Source organism: Ovis aries, chromosome 19, assembly GCF_016772045.2.
Source record: "Ovis aries strain OAR_USU_Benz2616 breed Rambouillet chromosome 19, ARS-UI_Ramb_v3.0, whole genome shotgun sequence".
NCBI lineage: Eukaryota > Metazoa > Chordata > Mammalia > Artiodactyla > Bovidae > Ovis > Ovis aries.
Genome location: NC_056072.1, coordinates 54193301 through 54210384, shown reverse-complemented (window position 1 = coordinate 54210384; position 17084 = coordinate 54193301). Strand labels below are relative to the sequence as shown.

General features: G+C 50.8%; 1 protein-coding gene and 1 non-coding gene across 7 annotated transcripts in view; one reads left to right on the top strand and one right to left on the bottom strand.

Annotated features, from left to right (window-relative positions):
* Window positions 1-17084, bottom strand: part of ZDHHC3 (zinc finger DHHC-type palmitoyltransferase 3) — a 61389-nt gene that overhangs the window by 30122 nt on the left and 14183 nt on the right. For 5 of the 6 annotated variants that reach the window (XM_027957746.3, XM_027957745.3, XM_027957747.3 and 2 more), the window contains exon 2: window positions 6633-6962. The exons of the other annotated variant lie outside the window; for it this stretch is intronic. In XM_027957746.3, coding sequence (XP_027813547.1) covers window positions 6633-6938 — 306 coding nt within the window. In that variant the 5' untranslated portion in view covers window positions 6939-6962. The remainder of the gene's footprint in view (window positions 1-6632; window positions 6963-17084) is intronic. 6 annotated transcript variants of the gene reach the window in all.
* LOC114109456 (U6 spliceosomal RNA) lies at window positions 15570-15676 on the top strand. The gene has a single exon (XR_003586142.1). It is a non-coding gene; the product is annotated as a U6 spliceosomal RNA (small nuclear RNA).

The window sequence follows — 17084 nt, the reverse complement described above, 5'->3', positions numbered from 1 at the left end:
AAGTCGCTTCGGTCGTGTCTGACTCTGCCACCCCATGGATGGTAGCCCACCAGGCTCCTCTGTTTCATGGGATGTCATAGGCAAGAATACTGGAGTGGGTTGTTCTGGCCTCCTCCAGGGGATCTTCCCAACCCAGGGATCGAACCCGTGTCTCTTATGCCTCCTGCATTGGCAGGTGGGTTCTTTACTACTCGTGCCACCTGGGAAGCCCACATAGTAAGCTACAAACACTTTTTAAAAAATCTATACACCCATAAAAAATGCTCATAAGCTTCTAAAACCGATTTCACCCTGCAGTGGAATCCATTTGAATCTGGGGGCAGGAGGCATGATATGCTCCTATCATCCATTCCCTTCAGTGGCTAGCCCAAACTTCCAGTACCTTTCTCAACCCCTACTCACTCCCCTGTCCATGTCAGAGGAAACTGAGGCTGCTGAAGTAACCCCCTCCAGACTCCTCCTCTCCCTACCCCGATCCCTGGACACCCAGGGCTCATCCGTCTACCTCGGAGCTTTCCCTTCTCTGAGCTTAGAGGAGATTCCAGGCTTTCCCCGTCACAGCTAAGGTTCTCCGAGGTTGCGTGCGCTCTGCTCACCCCGACTCCGTTTCACGCTGGCCCCTACTGCCTCCGTAACAGGGAACCACCCTCATCAGGTCGATGAGAACTCCCTGTGGCCAAGTCCAAACGCCAGTCCTCCGCCCTCTCTTACCGGTCCCTCGCCTATTACCCTCCTGCGGCTGCTCCACACCCTCGGGGTCTCCACCCAACCTGGACCTGGGTGTTTCTCGGGGCTCCACCAGCTGCCCTCATTCCCGTTCATCCTGCACTCCCCAGACAACCTTCCCCCGCCACCAGCTCCAACTCGGACTTCTTTCGCAGCTGAACGTGTTTCTACCTGGTTGTTCAAAAGCATTCAGACAAAATAATCCAACCCCTTCCCCTCCTCCCAATTCAACCTGCTAGAACTGACCCCACCCCTTGCTCCCCAAACTCTCCTTCCTATTCTCTGCCCACCCCCCCGCCCCAGCCCATGGGACACCCATCTGCCTGGTCACTGGGGGTAGACGCCCACTAGTCATCTTCAATTCTCCTAACCCTCCGCCCCACACTCCCACCTACTCCACTGAGTTAACGTGCGCCTGTATTATGCCCCGACTCCAATATCCTCCCCTCCACGCCATGCTCATGGCCTCAGTTGAGCCCCATCACCGTGCGTCCCAGATACTAGAGTCCCCAGGTCTGCCTACGTCCAGGCTCTCCCTTGCATCTGGCAGCCTCACCTCTATGCCTCCCCCTAACTGTTTTCCAGAGGCAACTTTCTAAAATGTGAATCTGATCATGTTATTCCCTTTGCCTAAAAAAAGCCTTCCCTGGCTCCCCAGAGCCCTCACGTGGTACAGAGTCCAAGCTCCTGGGAGGTGCCCAGGTAAGGTCACTGAGACGCAGCCCTGAACCACGCCTTCAGTGTCATCTCTCTCCCGAGAGCCCCACCCCCCGGACGCTGGAGCTCTGAGCTCTGCAAGTCTCCCTCCTGTGCCCTCAGGGACCCACACCGGCACCTCCCCTCCGGTCTCAGGCTTGTCCCCGCCTCCTGCTGTGCATCAGATGCTCAGTCGTGTCCGACTCTTTGCGACCCCATGGACTACAGCCCACCAGGCTGCTCTGTCCATGGAACCCTCCAAGCAAGAACACGAGTGGATTGCTATTTCCTTTCCAGGGGATCTTCCGGATTCAGGGGTCAAACCTGCGTCTCCTGATTTGGCAGACAGGATTCGTTACCACCTGAGCCACAAAGGAAGCGCTGGGCCTGCACCAAGCCTGGACCACATCCTCTGCCTTCTAATGGCCCCAGGCTACACCCGAGGCAGAGCCCTCACTTGGCCTTTGTGCTACCACAGTTTCTCTTCATCTCATAACACCTATCATTTAATTATGCACTGATCTCGTCTACAGGACTGTAAATTCCTGGAGGACAGAGACATGTCTGTAATCTGCAGCCCAATGAATTACCCAGGGCCTAGCAGGGAGGAGTCGTCAATAAATCCAAGCCGGGTTAATAGTGATGGCCTAACAGACATTTATTGATTGCTTCTATGCCAGGCACACTTCCAAGGGCTCCTTCACTGCACACTGTCAATTAATTCTGACAATAAACCTATGAGAGAAGAGTATGCTAGTCCTCATATTATAGGTGAGGTAACTAAGGCAGGCAGGTTCTTCATCACTAGGGCCACCCTGGAAGCCCTCTCCTTACAGTGGCTTCTCTTAGTGCGGCGCACAGGCTCTGTGGCGTGCAGGCTCAGCAGCTGTGGTGCCCAGGCTTAGCTGCCTCGAGGCATGTGGGGGGTCTTCTCCAAGCAGGGATCGAACCCATATCCCTGGCATTGGCAGGCAGATTCTTAACCACTGGACCCCCAGGGAAGCCACCCAGAGCTACATTTTAAATGGAATCCTTCAGGATTCCTGAGGATTCCAGCATTCCCAGGATGAGTACTTATAACAGGAAAAGGATGGGTGGTGAAATCGGGATGGGGCAGGGAGAGAGAAGGAGCCGAGGTAAGAGCTGGAGTCCGGGCTGTCTTCAAGGGGTGGCCTCCTCCGGGCCAGTGGTGCCACTCCAGACTTCTCTATGTCTGAAGTGCTTTAGGAACACAGAGAGCTCCTCTGAGGACATCACTCAAACACCAGTCTGCCGTGTGCCCCACACCCCACCCCTCCAGGCAGCACCCTCTCACCCCACTGCTCAAAGGGGAGCTCCGCATCCGGGTCCGTCCTTCCTTCCCTTTTCTGCTCAAGCTCTCTGTGGACCTGTTTACAACTACGTTGGAGTAAGTGACTGCTACACGGTCCAGAAAGCTGCAGTGGTTGCGACCTGTTCTGATGCTACATTTGGAATAGGAACATCAGAGCTCAAAGTAGTACCAGCAACTGCAGGAGACTATAGGAGGGGTTTTGTTTTGTTTTCTTTTCTTTTACTAGTAATACTAACAAACCAAAATGATACACAATGCATACATTGTTATACACTGTTTACCCCTTAGGACACAAGTTTTTCTGACCAATATACATTATGTATACGTTATAATACATTGTTTATAACCTCTGGGCATAAAATTTTCTGAAAAATTATACACATGAACTGACCTACAAAACATTACAGCCCTATAGGAAACTCCTTAGAATCCTGAAGCGATGTCTTTCTCAAACCAGACCCTGCCTGCAGTGTTAATAAGGAGCCCCTAGTGTCTGCTTTCAGGGTGAGATCTGGGCTTTCAGCTCCGCCCCTTGGAACCTGGCGTGCGGGTGTCCCGGGGCTCTGCAGCCCACCTGTCTCTCTTTTGCATGAGGTGTCACCCGCTGGGACTGGGGACAAGCAGGAGGCAGCATGCGGAGCCTGAGACGGGGCAGGTCGGCAGGACATGCTCTGAGCTGCTCCCCTTACTGCTGTGGGTATTTATCGACAGAGGCTTTATTACGTGTTTGCCCAGTTTTCTTCGGGGCCAACAGCAAGACAAACCTCTGAGAAGCTGGCTGGTGTCTGGGATATGACAACTCTGGCTCTCATGCGTTTGGGGTTGGAAGCCGAGCAACAGGCCCTTGAGGCTCATTCTCTCCTGTGTCTGACTGCCAGGGGCCAGGCTGAGGAAGACCTTGGAGGGGGCACCATGGAGGGGTTAAAGAACAGACGCGTGTGAGGGTAGCAGGAATGCCAGGGTGGAAGCCTCCTCTCCCTCCCGCCTGACACCCAACACCCTCTATTCATAGAAACCAGTAACCTCCCTCCACACTCTAGGCTCTGACCCTCAATCGCCACCAGCCCCAGACCTGGCTACCTACTGCCCACCTGGTGCCCCTGCTTACACATAATAGACCTGCAGTTTGGCCAGAACAGAAGCCTTGATTTCTCCTCCAAAATCTGATCTCCCCAGGCTCTCCCATCCAACAAGCGGCACCAGCAGATCTCCTAGCTGCTCCTGCCAAGACTCTGGAAGGCACCCTCCCTGATCCCTCACGCCTTCTGCCACTCTGGCAGTTCTCAGATCTGGCTGAATAGGAGGGACACCTGGGAGCTTTAAAGCACCTCAATCCCAGGGCCCCACCTCAGACCAATCAGAGTGGAATCTCTGGGGGCAGGCCCATGGCATCAGTACTTTTCAAAAGCTGCCCAAGGGGATTCTAACGTGCGGGCAAACCCGAGCATTGATGGTTTCAAACATATTCGGAGTCCAGCAGCTTCTCCTCCCCACACCTCACCGCTTCCACCTAGGTCTGAGCCGCCACCACGTCCAGCCTGGCCCACTGCCGCAGCTCTCACCTTCCTGCTTCTCCCGGCTCCACCTCAGTCCCCCCTATCGCAAGCCAGGCAGCACCCTTTTCAAAACCAGGTCACATCATGCCTCTCAGATGGCTTCTCACTCAATTGACAAGAGAGACCAAGGTTCTCACGAGGCCACAGGCCCTACCCGGCCTGGCTTCCGCAGCCCTCCCCGCCTCTTCCAGCCCCTCTCACCCCCACTCACCACGCTCTGGTCAGCCTGGTGTGAGTCCTGTTTCTCAAACATGCCAACCACGCTCCTGTCTCTGGGCCTCTGTATCTGTCCTCTGTCTGCAGGGTGCTGCCTCTGAGCACTGCTTCATATCTTTCAGGCCTCAGGGGTCCTTCTCAGATCACCTTCCTCCAAACGGTCTGGCTTCGCTCCAGAAAGTCACCCACCAGAGCCCCTGGATCTTTAAAAGCCCCTTTCGCTCCCTGGAATTGCCTTGTTCCTTCGCTTGTTCTTCACTGCCCGACGCCCTAGGCCGGGAGCTGGGCAGGAGGGCAGGGATCGCGGTGTGCCTTGCTCACAGCTGAACTGGCTGCTCAGGACCCTGAATATGGTAGGCACCCAATACACACTGGCATTCATTTGACCCCAGCCCGCAGCGCCCGCTCACTGCTGCTGGGGTGATCCTTGTACAGCGACAACCTGATCTCATCACTCCTGCGTTTAAAATCCTCAGTGCCTCTTGACGGCCCCCATTATCCCACTCCTACCCCACTTCTTTGGCACTCTGGTCACGTGACCAACCCAAGTCCATCCTCCTGGGTTCTCTTCACTCCAGACGACCACACCCCAACACTCGTGTGTCTCTCTGCACGCTGCTCCCTGTGCCTGGAACACTCACAGTGTCTTCCTGCCCGCCCCCCCACCACCTTCCCTGCCCCTGTCCACTGTTCTAATCAGAGCTGGCCTGGGCAGCACCTCCTCCAGGCAGCCCCCCTTCCTAGGCTGGTGATTTCTTTCACACCTACTCGTGCTTCCTTTGCCGCAGCCTTCATCACACAGGGTGGACCTCGCCTGCCAGGGCACCATGAGGGAAGAAAGCGTGCCTGGGGCCCAGCAGACACCAGAATTATAAGCTGAGACAAATAACGTCTTTCAGCCTTGCAAGGGCACCGGAAAACCTTATGAAAGAGCCCGTAAGTTGCTTCCAGTATGCTGCTGGGAAAATCGTTCGTACCCTTGTGTTTGGGGCACTCATAACCTTATACTTCGTTTCCTTCAGGTGACAAGTGTTCTAAGAATCCCACAAGCAGTGCTAACACCGGGTCAACAGGCCCCTGCCTGCCAGTGTGTGCCATCTCCACAGGCGCATGTGTGAGCAGAGATGCCATCTGGGCTGGGCACTGACTTGTGATCGAGCCCGGCAAACAGCTTTCCCCAGGGACAGATTAATGATCCAGCCCCCCAACCCCGACCACCACCCCCCACCCCAAACCAGCAGGAAGTGGAGCTCTTCGGGAAGTGGACTAGTTCAGGACCCAGCATTTTGACCGTGCCTTCCCCAGGACTCAGAGAATCGAGGTCTGTGCGGCCAGGGCCACTGCCATTCAGAGAGCTTTCCCTTTCCTAATTTAAACACACCGGTCCCTCATACTGAGACAATTAAGCCACAGGAGGTCTTTATCAAATAACGCACTCTCTTGCTTTTCCCATACACAGTAATGAGCAGGAATGGAGGATTTAATACCAGGGTAGGCAACACTCAATAGCCACTTGCACAGCTTGGTATATTTAGCTAAGTCCTTGGCCAGAAAACCATGGCTTTGCCCACAGATATGTACTGAGAGATGCCTGCCACGGCCTGAAACCGGCCTGTCCAGCTTTTCAGGAAAAGACGAGTCTCGTCCAAGCGAGGTAAAGGCCACTGCCATGCAGGTTTCTGGGCCTGGGTAGGGCTTTAATTTCATCTCCACCTAGCGCCAGTCCTGTCTTCACTAGGAACCCCCAACCCCACCCAAGGGGCAGCGTGCTTTCTGCTCGGATCATGCGGCCGAGCCTCGCGGGGCCCTCACCCTGCCTTTCTAACCAGAGGCTGGGCTTGCCCTGGCCAGACCCCTCCCACGGAAGGCTCCATTCATGCAGACACCCACGTATAGACAGTATTGTTCAACCAACCCAGACAGGCCGCGGCACAGACGGGGTCCCCTTGCAGGGGCCCGTGTCCAGTTTCCCACCCCCGGGGGGAAGAGAACAGGCCCTCCTATTCTCCGCGTCCCCAAGGTCAGGGGGCACATGCAGGCTGCGGCCATGCCCGGGCCAGAGGAGGAGAGTGCAGGCTGGTGAAAACGAGCCCAGACATACTCACGGGGTCCGTCAGCATGGCCCGGCAGTGGGAAGCCAGGGCCAGGAAGGCCAGCAGGTTGAACACGAGCCCGTTGATGACGCTGTACACGTAGTCCCGGGACGGGATCAGCATGACGAAGAGGACCACGAACTCCGCATAGAGGACCAGGAACCAGGTGACAATGGCACAGGCGATGCCGCAGCCGTCGCGGATGAACCACATGGCTCCCGCGGGACGGGGGTGGGGAGGCGGGATGCACTTCTCCGGCTGGAGGTACTGCGGCTTCCGCTCAATGTCTCGAAAGTGGTGGGCGGGGATAAGCATCATAAACTATTCTGTCCATACTGGCATCTGGAAGAGAGAGGGAAGGATCCAGAAATGGTGGCGTGGTCTGGTCGTCTGGGAGGCTTGATGAAGCTACTTTCCCAAGGGAGCCGTGAGGATCTGGGTGTGAACTTCTAATCGGAAAGCTGCCTACACCTTCTGTTCGTTTCCAACGTTGAGCTCTCGTCCCTACTCCTGAGAGCTAAGTTAACCTCTGTGAGACAGGGCCGCCTTGCCCAAAGCCTTCACGTGACAGATAACGAAAGGCGGGGGAGCTTGAAAAGGGCAAATGCCGAGCTTCCCTGGTGGGTCCAGTGGTAAAGAATCCACCTGCCGGTGCGGGAGACGCGGGTTTGATCCCTCGTCTGGGAAGATCCCACATGCTGCGGAGCGACTAAGCCTATGGACCGCAGCTGCTGGGCCTACACTCCGGAGCCCAGGAGCCCCAGCCTCGGAAACCCGTGTACCTTAAAGCCCGCGCTCTGCAACGAGAAGCCAGCAGTGAGACGCCTGGGTCCCGCAACTAGAGAGTAGCCCCAGCGCGCCACAACTAGCGAGAGCCCTCGCAACAACAGAGAACCGGCATGGCCAAAAGTAAATTAAAAAAAAAAAAAAGGCAAACACTTCACCCAAGGTCAGCCAGAGCAGCAGGCACACACACAGAACACCAGATGGGAGGCAGGACTAATAGACATATTCAAATTTTGACCTACAAGACCAGGGGTGGGGGTGGGTGGTGGAGTACCAGGCCCTCTGGAAGAACTCTTCATCAGTTACACTGCTGCCTCCATACTGCAGACGCACCCAAGACTCATGCTGAGGCTCTTTGGGTTTGAGTAGGAGGACAGAAGGCCTAGGGTTAAGCTGCTCTAATTTTCTGTAGTGCATTAGCCAATAATAAAGGCACAACACTCAGCAGCATGGGGAATGTGCTAGAAACAAGCCAAGCTTGTTTTAGCCCTCTGGCCAAAATGGTTAATTTTCCAGGGATAAGAGACTCTGAGTTAGGCTCTACCTGTGGTGACAAAGCAAAGTGTAGGAATGTTGGCCAGCGAGCCCAGAGGTGTTTCCCCACCACCTGGTTGTGGGGCTGGGTGAGTTCTGGTCTCCCGACCTAGGGCAAGACCTATACCCCAGCCCCAGGCCCCTCCTCAGGACAGGGTAGGTGTGAAGGTCGAGGGAGCTATGGACGCTATGGGTGTCTGTGCACACATCACAGACGGTGTGCACGTCCTCTCTCTAGGAAAGACGTCCATTCCTCCAGAAGCATGTGCTGAGCAAGGTGCCCACTCTCTCAAGGCTCCAGCCGAATCTCTGGAGACAGCCATGAAATCACTAAGGCTCGATTACGGAAGTCTATCTGTCCACGGTGTGCGCTGCAAGACAGCAAGTCCAGAATCCCCTCCTCCGGCTCTTTCTCTTACACTCTGTGGCCTGTCGCTTCACCCACCAGGTTTCTCAGAAACTGTGGTGGCCTCCAGTTCTCTGCCAGACACAGGAGCCGAGGACCACCCCGGAACACAGTCTCTGAGGCAGGCAGGCAGGCGACACCTCGGTTTGTAGAGAACTTGAGTCCCTTCACAGCAGAGGAAATCCCTCAACAGCGGCGCTGGCTCTGTCTGCTTTCCTGAAGGACCAGAGTGAGCTCACAACGGCTTCTCCTTGCCCTTTGCCCAATTTTCCTCCTTCCTCGACTGCCCTCACCCCCAGCAAAGAAAGAGGATCTGAACTGAATACAGTACAGTCATGAAAAGTAAGGACATGTCCAGAAAGCTGAGAGGGGAGAACAGTAACTATGACTCAAGGGACAGACATCCCAGAGCCAAAAGTTGCACAGACTAATACTGAAAGAATAAGGCCAGGGCCTCCCCTCCCAGGCTGGCAGGGAATTAATGGCTGAAAGGCAGGTAATGTGGATTGCGTGCATTTCCAAAGGAACACTGAAAAAAAAAATTAAAAAAAAAAGGAACACTGACTCAACAAATATTCAGAGTGACTATCACATTCACCCAGAATTTTCCAATAATGCAGCCTTGTGCTCTTCACAAGAGAGTGACAATCAGCATTGCCAGAGATGACTTCGAGGCATTAGAAGATGCAGGGATACCGTCTGCGGCACCGAAGAGAAGGGCAGCAGGAGATTGAGAACCGGGGCTATCAGGGAGCTGACCCATGGCAGGGAGATTCTAAACTTCCAAACTGTGCACAACCCGAACCCAACAAACGAAAAGCTGAAATTTCATTATGATTCAAGAGCTGATCAAGGCTCACCATCTTGACAACGTCCAAATGCAAGCGTTCTCCTGGTTTTTCCTGTTGCCATGCTGATTTGTATGCATATCACCCAGGCCCCAACAATTGCTGTCTAAGCTCTAAATCAGTAGGGTTTTATTGGATCACTGCCACACTATTTGATTACACATATTATAGGGTCTATGTCTGTTCTGCATTATAATGGCAAGGCTGAGTAGCTGTGATGGAAAGACTCATTAGCTTCAAGTATTTACTCTGGCTCTTTACAGAAATTTGCTGGTTCTGGGATAGTTGTTACTCACCGAAAAAAATACAGGTATGCCCTGTTTTATTTCACTTCACTTTATTACGCTACAAGAAATGCAGATTGAATGTCTCTGGCAACCCTGTGTTGAGCAAGTCTATCGGTGTCATTTTTCCAACAGCATCCGCTCACTTAGTGTCTACACTTTCGTAATGCCCGTGACATTTCAAGCCTTTTCGTTATTATTTTATTGTTATGGTGACCTGAGATCAGCAATCTTCGATATGACTATTTTGTTGTTTCAGAGCAGCATGAACTACCCCCCATATAAGACAGCAAACCTAAATGGTGAACATTCTGGTGTTCTGACTGCTCCACGACGCTGCTGTTTGCCTCTCTAACTCCCCCTGTGCCTCTCCATTCCCTGAGATACAATAATATTGAAATTAGGCCAATCAATCAGCCTCCAATGGCCTCTAAGTGTTCAAATGAAAGGAAGAGTAGCATGTCTTCTCACTTTAAATTAAAAGCTAGAAATGATTAAGCTTAGTAAGGAAGACATTTCGAAAGCTGTGACAGACCGGAAAGCTAGGCTTCTTGCATGAAATAGCCAAGTTGTGAATGCAAAGGAAAAGTTCTTCAAGAAAACGAAAAGTGCCACTCCAGTGAACACACAGATGATAAAAAAGCGAAACTGCCTTACTGCCAAGGTGGAGAGAGCTTTAGTGCTCCGGGTGGAAGACCAACCAGCCGTAACATTCCTGCAAGCAAAAGCCTAATTCAGAACCTTCATTTCTGTGAAGGCTTTGAGAGGTGAGGCCGCTGCAGAAGAAAAGTCTGAGCTTGGCAGAGTTTGATTCATGAAGTGTAACTTAAGAAGCCATCTCCATAACATAAAAGTGAAAGTTGAAGCAGCAAGTGCTGACGTGGAAGCTACGTCAGCACGTTATCCAGAAGATCCAGCTGAGATAATTCATGAAGGTGGCTACGCTAAAGAACAAATTTCCAGTGTAGACCAAACAGCCTTCTGTTGGCAGAAGATGCCGTCTAGGACTTCCCATAGCTTGAGAGGAGAAGTCAATACCTCACTTCAAAGCTTCCAAGGACAGGCTGACTCTCTGGTCAGAGGCCAAGTAAGCTGGTGACTTGAAGCTGCAGCCAGTGCTCATTCGCCATTCTGAAAACCCCAAGGTCCTTAAGACTCACCCTGGATCTACTCTGCCTATGCTCTGGAAACGGGAGCAAAGCTGGACCGACAGCACATCTGTTGACAACACAGTTTACTGACTATTTAAAGCCCCTGTTGAGACCCACTGCTCAGAAAAAAAGATTCCTTTCCAAACAGCACTTCTCACCGACACGTGTACTCACCCAAGAGCTCTGATGGAAACAGACAAATTCAGAGCAACACTTCTACAACTTATATACTTCCAGTGAGTATGTTTTCAGAGTAGTTGACTGTATCCTATCTGTCCTCTGACAACTGCCCATTCTTATTGTGAAAAGTGAAAGTGTTAGCCACTCAGTCGTGTCCGCCTCTTTGCGACCCCGTGGACTGTAGCCCGCCAGTCTCCTCTGTCCATGGGATTCTCCAGGCAAGAATACTGGAGTGGGTAGCTATTCCTTCTGCAGGAGATCTTCCCAACCCTGGGACCAAACCTGGGTCTCCTGCATTCTAGGCAGATTCTTTACCGGCTGAGCCACCACCAGTCATATGGTGATGATGTGACTGAACCTGAGTTGTGTTCCATATGTGTGGTTTTCCGGAGGAACAGGTCCTTCCACATAAGTAAATGTCCCAGGCAACTGTGCTTTATTCCTAAGCAGGAATACATTTTAACCATTTGGATGGTTAAGTTGGAAATCTTAAAAGTAAAATTAAAAACAACAAAAAATATATATTATAGCTGCTTTTGTCTTAAGTACAGTAACCATCCATTTCTTTGGAACGATATAGAGTCATTACTGGGAACATCAGTTACTGGAGTGTGTTAGGTCTCAATGTCCTCAGGCGGGCAGAGATTCACTGTGCCCTCAGTTTTAACCAACTGGCCTGTGCAGACTATTCCAAGTCTAATTCTGGGGTCTCCTTCCTGTGGCTCTTCGTCTCCCCCCCATTCCTGGCTGCCATTTCTGCGTCTACGGCTACCCCCAATACACCCTTTATTTACTACTGCTCATTGGCCGTGGGCTGGAAAAGCAAAGAAAACTAAGTCTTGCTAGACTTGTTTATAGAAGAAAGGTATTCACTTTAGGTAACAGGCCTTTAGAGGACACTTGCTATGCTCTCCTACCACACAGTGCTTGTGGGCGGGGAGCCTTGCCTTTCCCTTAGCCCAGGGCCTGGCACACAGTAACCATCTACGACCTGTGTTCGCTACACGAGTTCGAGGGGAGGATGCGAGAGATGGGTGGTCCTAGGACCCCCTCCCGGAGGCCGCGTGTGGCTACTCTCAGGGCTGTGGCTGTGACCCAGACGGTGGAGGGTGCCCCCGACAGGACCGTGATGGAGGGGCTGTGACTCATACTCGTGGTTCCAGATGTTCCACCTTCAGACCACGTGAGACCAAAGGCCGGACAGAGGTGCTGTGTTTGCTCTGCCCCTCACTGGTGAGTGGGAGCCTGAGATCCGGGCAAGGACCCCAGCAAGGCTGCACGTGCAGAGCCAGACACTAAGCTGAACTAAGAGCATGTTCCAACCCACACTTTAGAGCTTCGAGTAGTCCAGTCAAAACCCAGGAAGATGTGCTGCTCTAAAAACCTTACGTCACCCCCAGCCCCTCCAAAAGCAACGGAAGCAGCTTTCTGATACTGAGCAGGGCCCTGTGGGGCTCCTGGGCACAAGGCCTGTGTCCCCCCATTTCTCTGATTACAGGAAACAACCTTCACTTAGCCTCCAGGACCTTCCCTGAGTTCCAAGGGGCAGGTTCATGCAGTTGTTCATCAGGGAAGGGAGAGGATGTGAGACCAGGGAGGAGCAAACAGCCAAGGGCAGCCTTGGAGCGGAGTGCTGCTTCCCCATCGCAGGATACATAAACAGTAACTTTGAGCTAGTCTGCAGATACTGAACCCTCCAGGCGGGAGATGGTAATGGTAGGCTGCCCACAGGCATGCAGACCCCAGACAAGCTGGACCTGAAAGGTGACAATGTTGACTGCTACTGGACCTCACCACCAACCCATCAGAAGAAATGTCCACGAGCTGACCAGGCCCTCTTTGAACAATTCCTATGATCAACTTCTCACTATCTTCCCTAAGCTGGGACACGGTTTTGAGGGCACAAGCCTGCTGTGTCCCCTTTTGCCTGGGGAAGCAATAAAGTCACTCATTTCTACTTCACCCAAATCTCAGTCCCCAAGAATCGAATCAGCGCCAGTGTACAGAGAAGCTGAGCTTTCGGTGTCCTTTCCTTATGTCAGCCAACTGAAAATTTGAGAAATGTAGGGGGAAACCCACCATGAAACACAAACTGGACACATTCCCTTCATCCTGCTGCTATAACAGCAATGGACAACAGGTGAACACGGCGCTCGTTTCCTTTTCCAATTAGGGAAATATCAACCCTGGGGGCTGAGGCTCTTGGTCAAAGACCCACTATCGACATGAGTCCTCGTGTGAGCAGAAACGGGCAGGACTGGCGGCTCAGCCTAGGGGGCAGACCCACAGGGAGGCTAGTGGGTCCCTGCAGCCCCTGCACCCCTCCGGCCAGCCTGCTCAGACCTCACTCAGAAGGGGCCACTTCCTGCAGTCTCCCTCCCTGCCCTCTGCACCCCATGCCCTGGCCCCTGTTTGCTCAAGCCCCCTCTCTCCATCTCAACTCAAAATGCACGGAGCAACCACTAAGTGCTAGGAGCTGTGTGGGGCGCGCACACCCAGCGGGGATGAGGACAACTGTATGTGAGCTGCTCCGGTCGGGCCCTGCCCTGCCCTCCCACAGCCCCCAGTCTGGTAGGACCAGTCCCATCTGCTTTTTTCTACTAACCTGCAAGTCCCATTTTGTTTAGCTTCGTATCTTGGTATATGGCATGAGTGAGTGCTCGAATCAACAGCTCCTTCACAAACCAGACAGACCCGCCCCATGATAATCCTAACACATAGGTGTCTAATGAACAGCACAACAGAGGGGAAAACAGTACCCCCCCCAAAAATCCCAAACCCGCCCCCGCCCCCACACACCACCCAGAACGGAGATAAACAGACTTCTCCGAAGCAAGGACTTCAGAGGGGAGGGATGAGAGCAGGGCACAGAGCTAGGTGAGGTGTGCTGCTCAGACACAGTCAAGGGGGCGGGTGGACCTGGCGTGGAGAGAGGCAGTGCTGGGGGAAGGCTGGACGTCCAGGCCTGGATGCGTGAGCATGCGCGTACGCGGGCTTTGTTGGGAACAGGGTAGCTTTAAAAGTAGGGAGTAGGTTGTGTTTTAGAAGGCCTGGATTTCATGAGTTGGGAGTTCACCCTGGAGGTTCTGGTGAACCACTAAAGCTTCTGAGGAAAGTTGTGAGGGGAACATGTGGGCACTCTAGCAAGGCGATGCCAGCAGTGACAAGCAAGACAAACGAGAGGGCTCTGAGACCAGAGGCCATCAAGCCCAGGGAGGCACGAAGGCAACAGGCCTGAGCTCTGCTTTGGAGGAACTAGGTTTTCTCTTCTTGTAAGGGAAGTTTTCCAAAGAAAGACCGAGAGCAGTGATCATTTTGCAATTTTAATTACAGGCAGAGCTGGGATACTGTGGGTGTGGTTCAAGACCACTTCAACAAAGTGAGTATTACACCAAAGTAAGCCTGTGAAGTTTTGGGTTCCCAGCACACATAAAGGCCATTTTTATACTATCTTGTAGTCTATTAAGTGTGCAATAGTATGTCTAAAAACAATGTGCATATCTTAATTAAGAATACATTACTGCTAAAAACAAAAAAACCCGCTACCATCTGAGCCTTTCAGGGAAAGACTAGAGATCTCTTCAAGAAAATTAGAGATACCAAGGGAACATTTCATGCAAAGATGGGCTCAATAAAGGACAGAAAGGGTATGGACCTAACAGAAGCAGAAGATATTAAGAAGAGGTGGCAAGAATACACAGAAGAACTATTCAAAAAAGATCTGTATGACCCAGATAACCATGATGGTGTGATCACTCACCTAGAGCCAGACATCCTGGAATGCAAAGTCAAGTGGGCCTTAGGAAACATCACTACGAACAAAGCTAGTGGAGGTGATGGAACTCCAGCTGAGCTATTTCAAATCCTAAAAGATGACGCTGACAAAAAGCTGCATTCAATATGCCAGCAAATTTGGAAAACTCAGCAGTGGCCACAGGACTGGAAAACATCAGTTTTCATTCCAATCCCAAAGAAAGGCAATGCCAACGAATGCTCAAACTACCACACCATTGCACTCATCTCACACGCTAGCAACGTAATGCTCAAAATTCTCCAAGCCAGGCTTCAACAGTATGTGAACTAAGAACTTTCCAGATGTTCAAGCTGGATTTAGAATAGGCAGAGGAACCAGAGATCAAATTGCCAACAGCCACTGGATCATCGAAAAACCAAGACAATTCCAGAAAAACATCTACTTCTGCTTTATTGATTACACCAAAGCGTTTGACTGCGTAGATCACAACAAACTGTGGAAAATTCTTCAAGAGATGGGAATACCAGACCACCTGACCTGTCTCCTGAGAAATCTGAATGCAGGTCAAGAAGGCAACAGTTAGAACCAGACATGGAACAACAGACTGGTTCCAAATTGGGAAAGGAGTACATCAAGGCTGTATATTGTCACCCTGCTTATTTAGCTTATATTCAGAGTACATCATGTGAAATGCCAGGCTGGATGAAGCACAAGCTGGAATCATGATTGCCGGGAGAAATATCAATAACCTCAGATACACAGATGACACCACTCTTATGGCAGAAAGCGAAGAAGAACTAAAGAGCCTCTTGATGAAAGTGAAAGAGGAGAGTGAAAAAGTTGGCTTAAAACTCAACATTCAAAAAACAAAGATCCTGGCATCTGGTCCCATCACTTCATGGCAAATAGATGGGGAAACAATGGAAACAGTGACAGACTTTATTTTCTTGGGCTCCAAAATCACTGCAGATGGTGACTGCAGCCACGAAATTAAAAGAAACTTGCTGTGCTCACTTCGGCAGCACATATACTAAAATTGGAACGATACAGAGAAGATTAGCATGGCCCCTGCGCAAGGATGACATGCAAATTCGTGAAGCGTTCCATATTTTTATACAAAAAACCTCGAATTGCCAAAGCAATCTTGAGAAATAAGAATGGAACTGGAGGAATCAACTTGCCTGACTTCAGGCTTCTACTACAAAGCCACAGTCATCAAAACAGTATGGTACTGGCACAAAGACAGACATATGGATCAATGGAACAAAATAGAAAGCCCAGAGCTAAATCCACACACATATGGACACCTTATCTTTGACAAAGGAGGCAAAATATACAATGGAGTAAAGACAATCTCTTTAACAAGTGGTGCTGGGAAAACTGGTCAGCCACTTGTAAAAGAATGAAACTAGATCACTTTTTAACACCGCACACAAAAATAAACTCAAAATGGATTAAAGATCTAAATGTAAGACCAGAAACTATAAAACTCCTAGAGGAGAACATAGGCAAAACACTCTCTGACATAAATCACAGCAGGATCCTCTATGATCCACCTCCCAGAATTCTGGAAACAAAAGCAAAAATAAACAAATGGGATCTAATTAAAATTAAAAGCTTCTGCACAACAAAGGAAAATATAAGCAAGGTGAAAAGACAGCCTTCTGAATGGGAGAAAATAATAGCAAAAGAAACAACTGACAAACAACTATTCTCAAAAATATACAAGCAACTTATGCAGCTCAGTTCCAGAAAAATAAATGACCCAATCAAAAAATGGGCCAAAGAACTAAATAGACATTTCTCCAAAGAAGACATACGGATGGCTAACAAACACATGAAAAGATGCTCAACATCACTCATTATTAGAGAAATGCAAATCAAAACCACAATGAGGTACCACTTCACACCAGTCAGAATGGCTGCGATCCAAAAATCTGCAAGCAATAAATGCTGGAGAGGGTGTGGAGAAAAGGGAACCCTCCTACACTGTTGGTGGGAATGCAAACTAGTACAGCCACTATGGAGAACAGTGTGGAGATTCCTTAAAAAATTGCAAATAGAACTACCTTATGACCCAGCAATCCCACTGCTGGGCATACACACCGAGGAAACCAGAATTGAAAGAGACACATGTACCCCAATGTTCATCGCAGCACTGTTTATAATAGCCAGGACATGGAAACAACCTAGATGTCCATCAGCAGATGAATGGATAAGAAAGCTGTGGTACATATACACAATGGAGTATTACTCAGCCGTTAAAAAGAATTCATTTGAATCAGTTCTGATGAGATGGATGAAACTGGAGCCGATTATACAGAGTGAAATAAGCCAGAAAGAAAAACACCAATACAGTATACTAACACATATATATGGAATTTAGAAAGATGGCAATGACGACCCTGTATGCAAGACAGCAAAAAAGACACAGATGTGTATAACGGACTTTTTGGACTCAGAGGGAGAGGGAGAGGGTGGGATGATTTGGGAGAATGGCATTCTAACATGTATACTATCA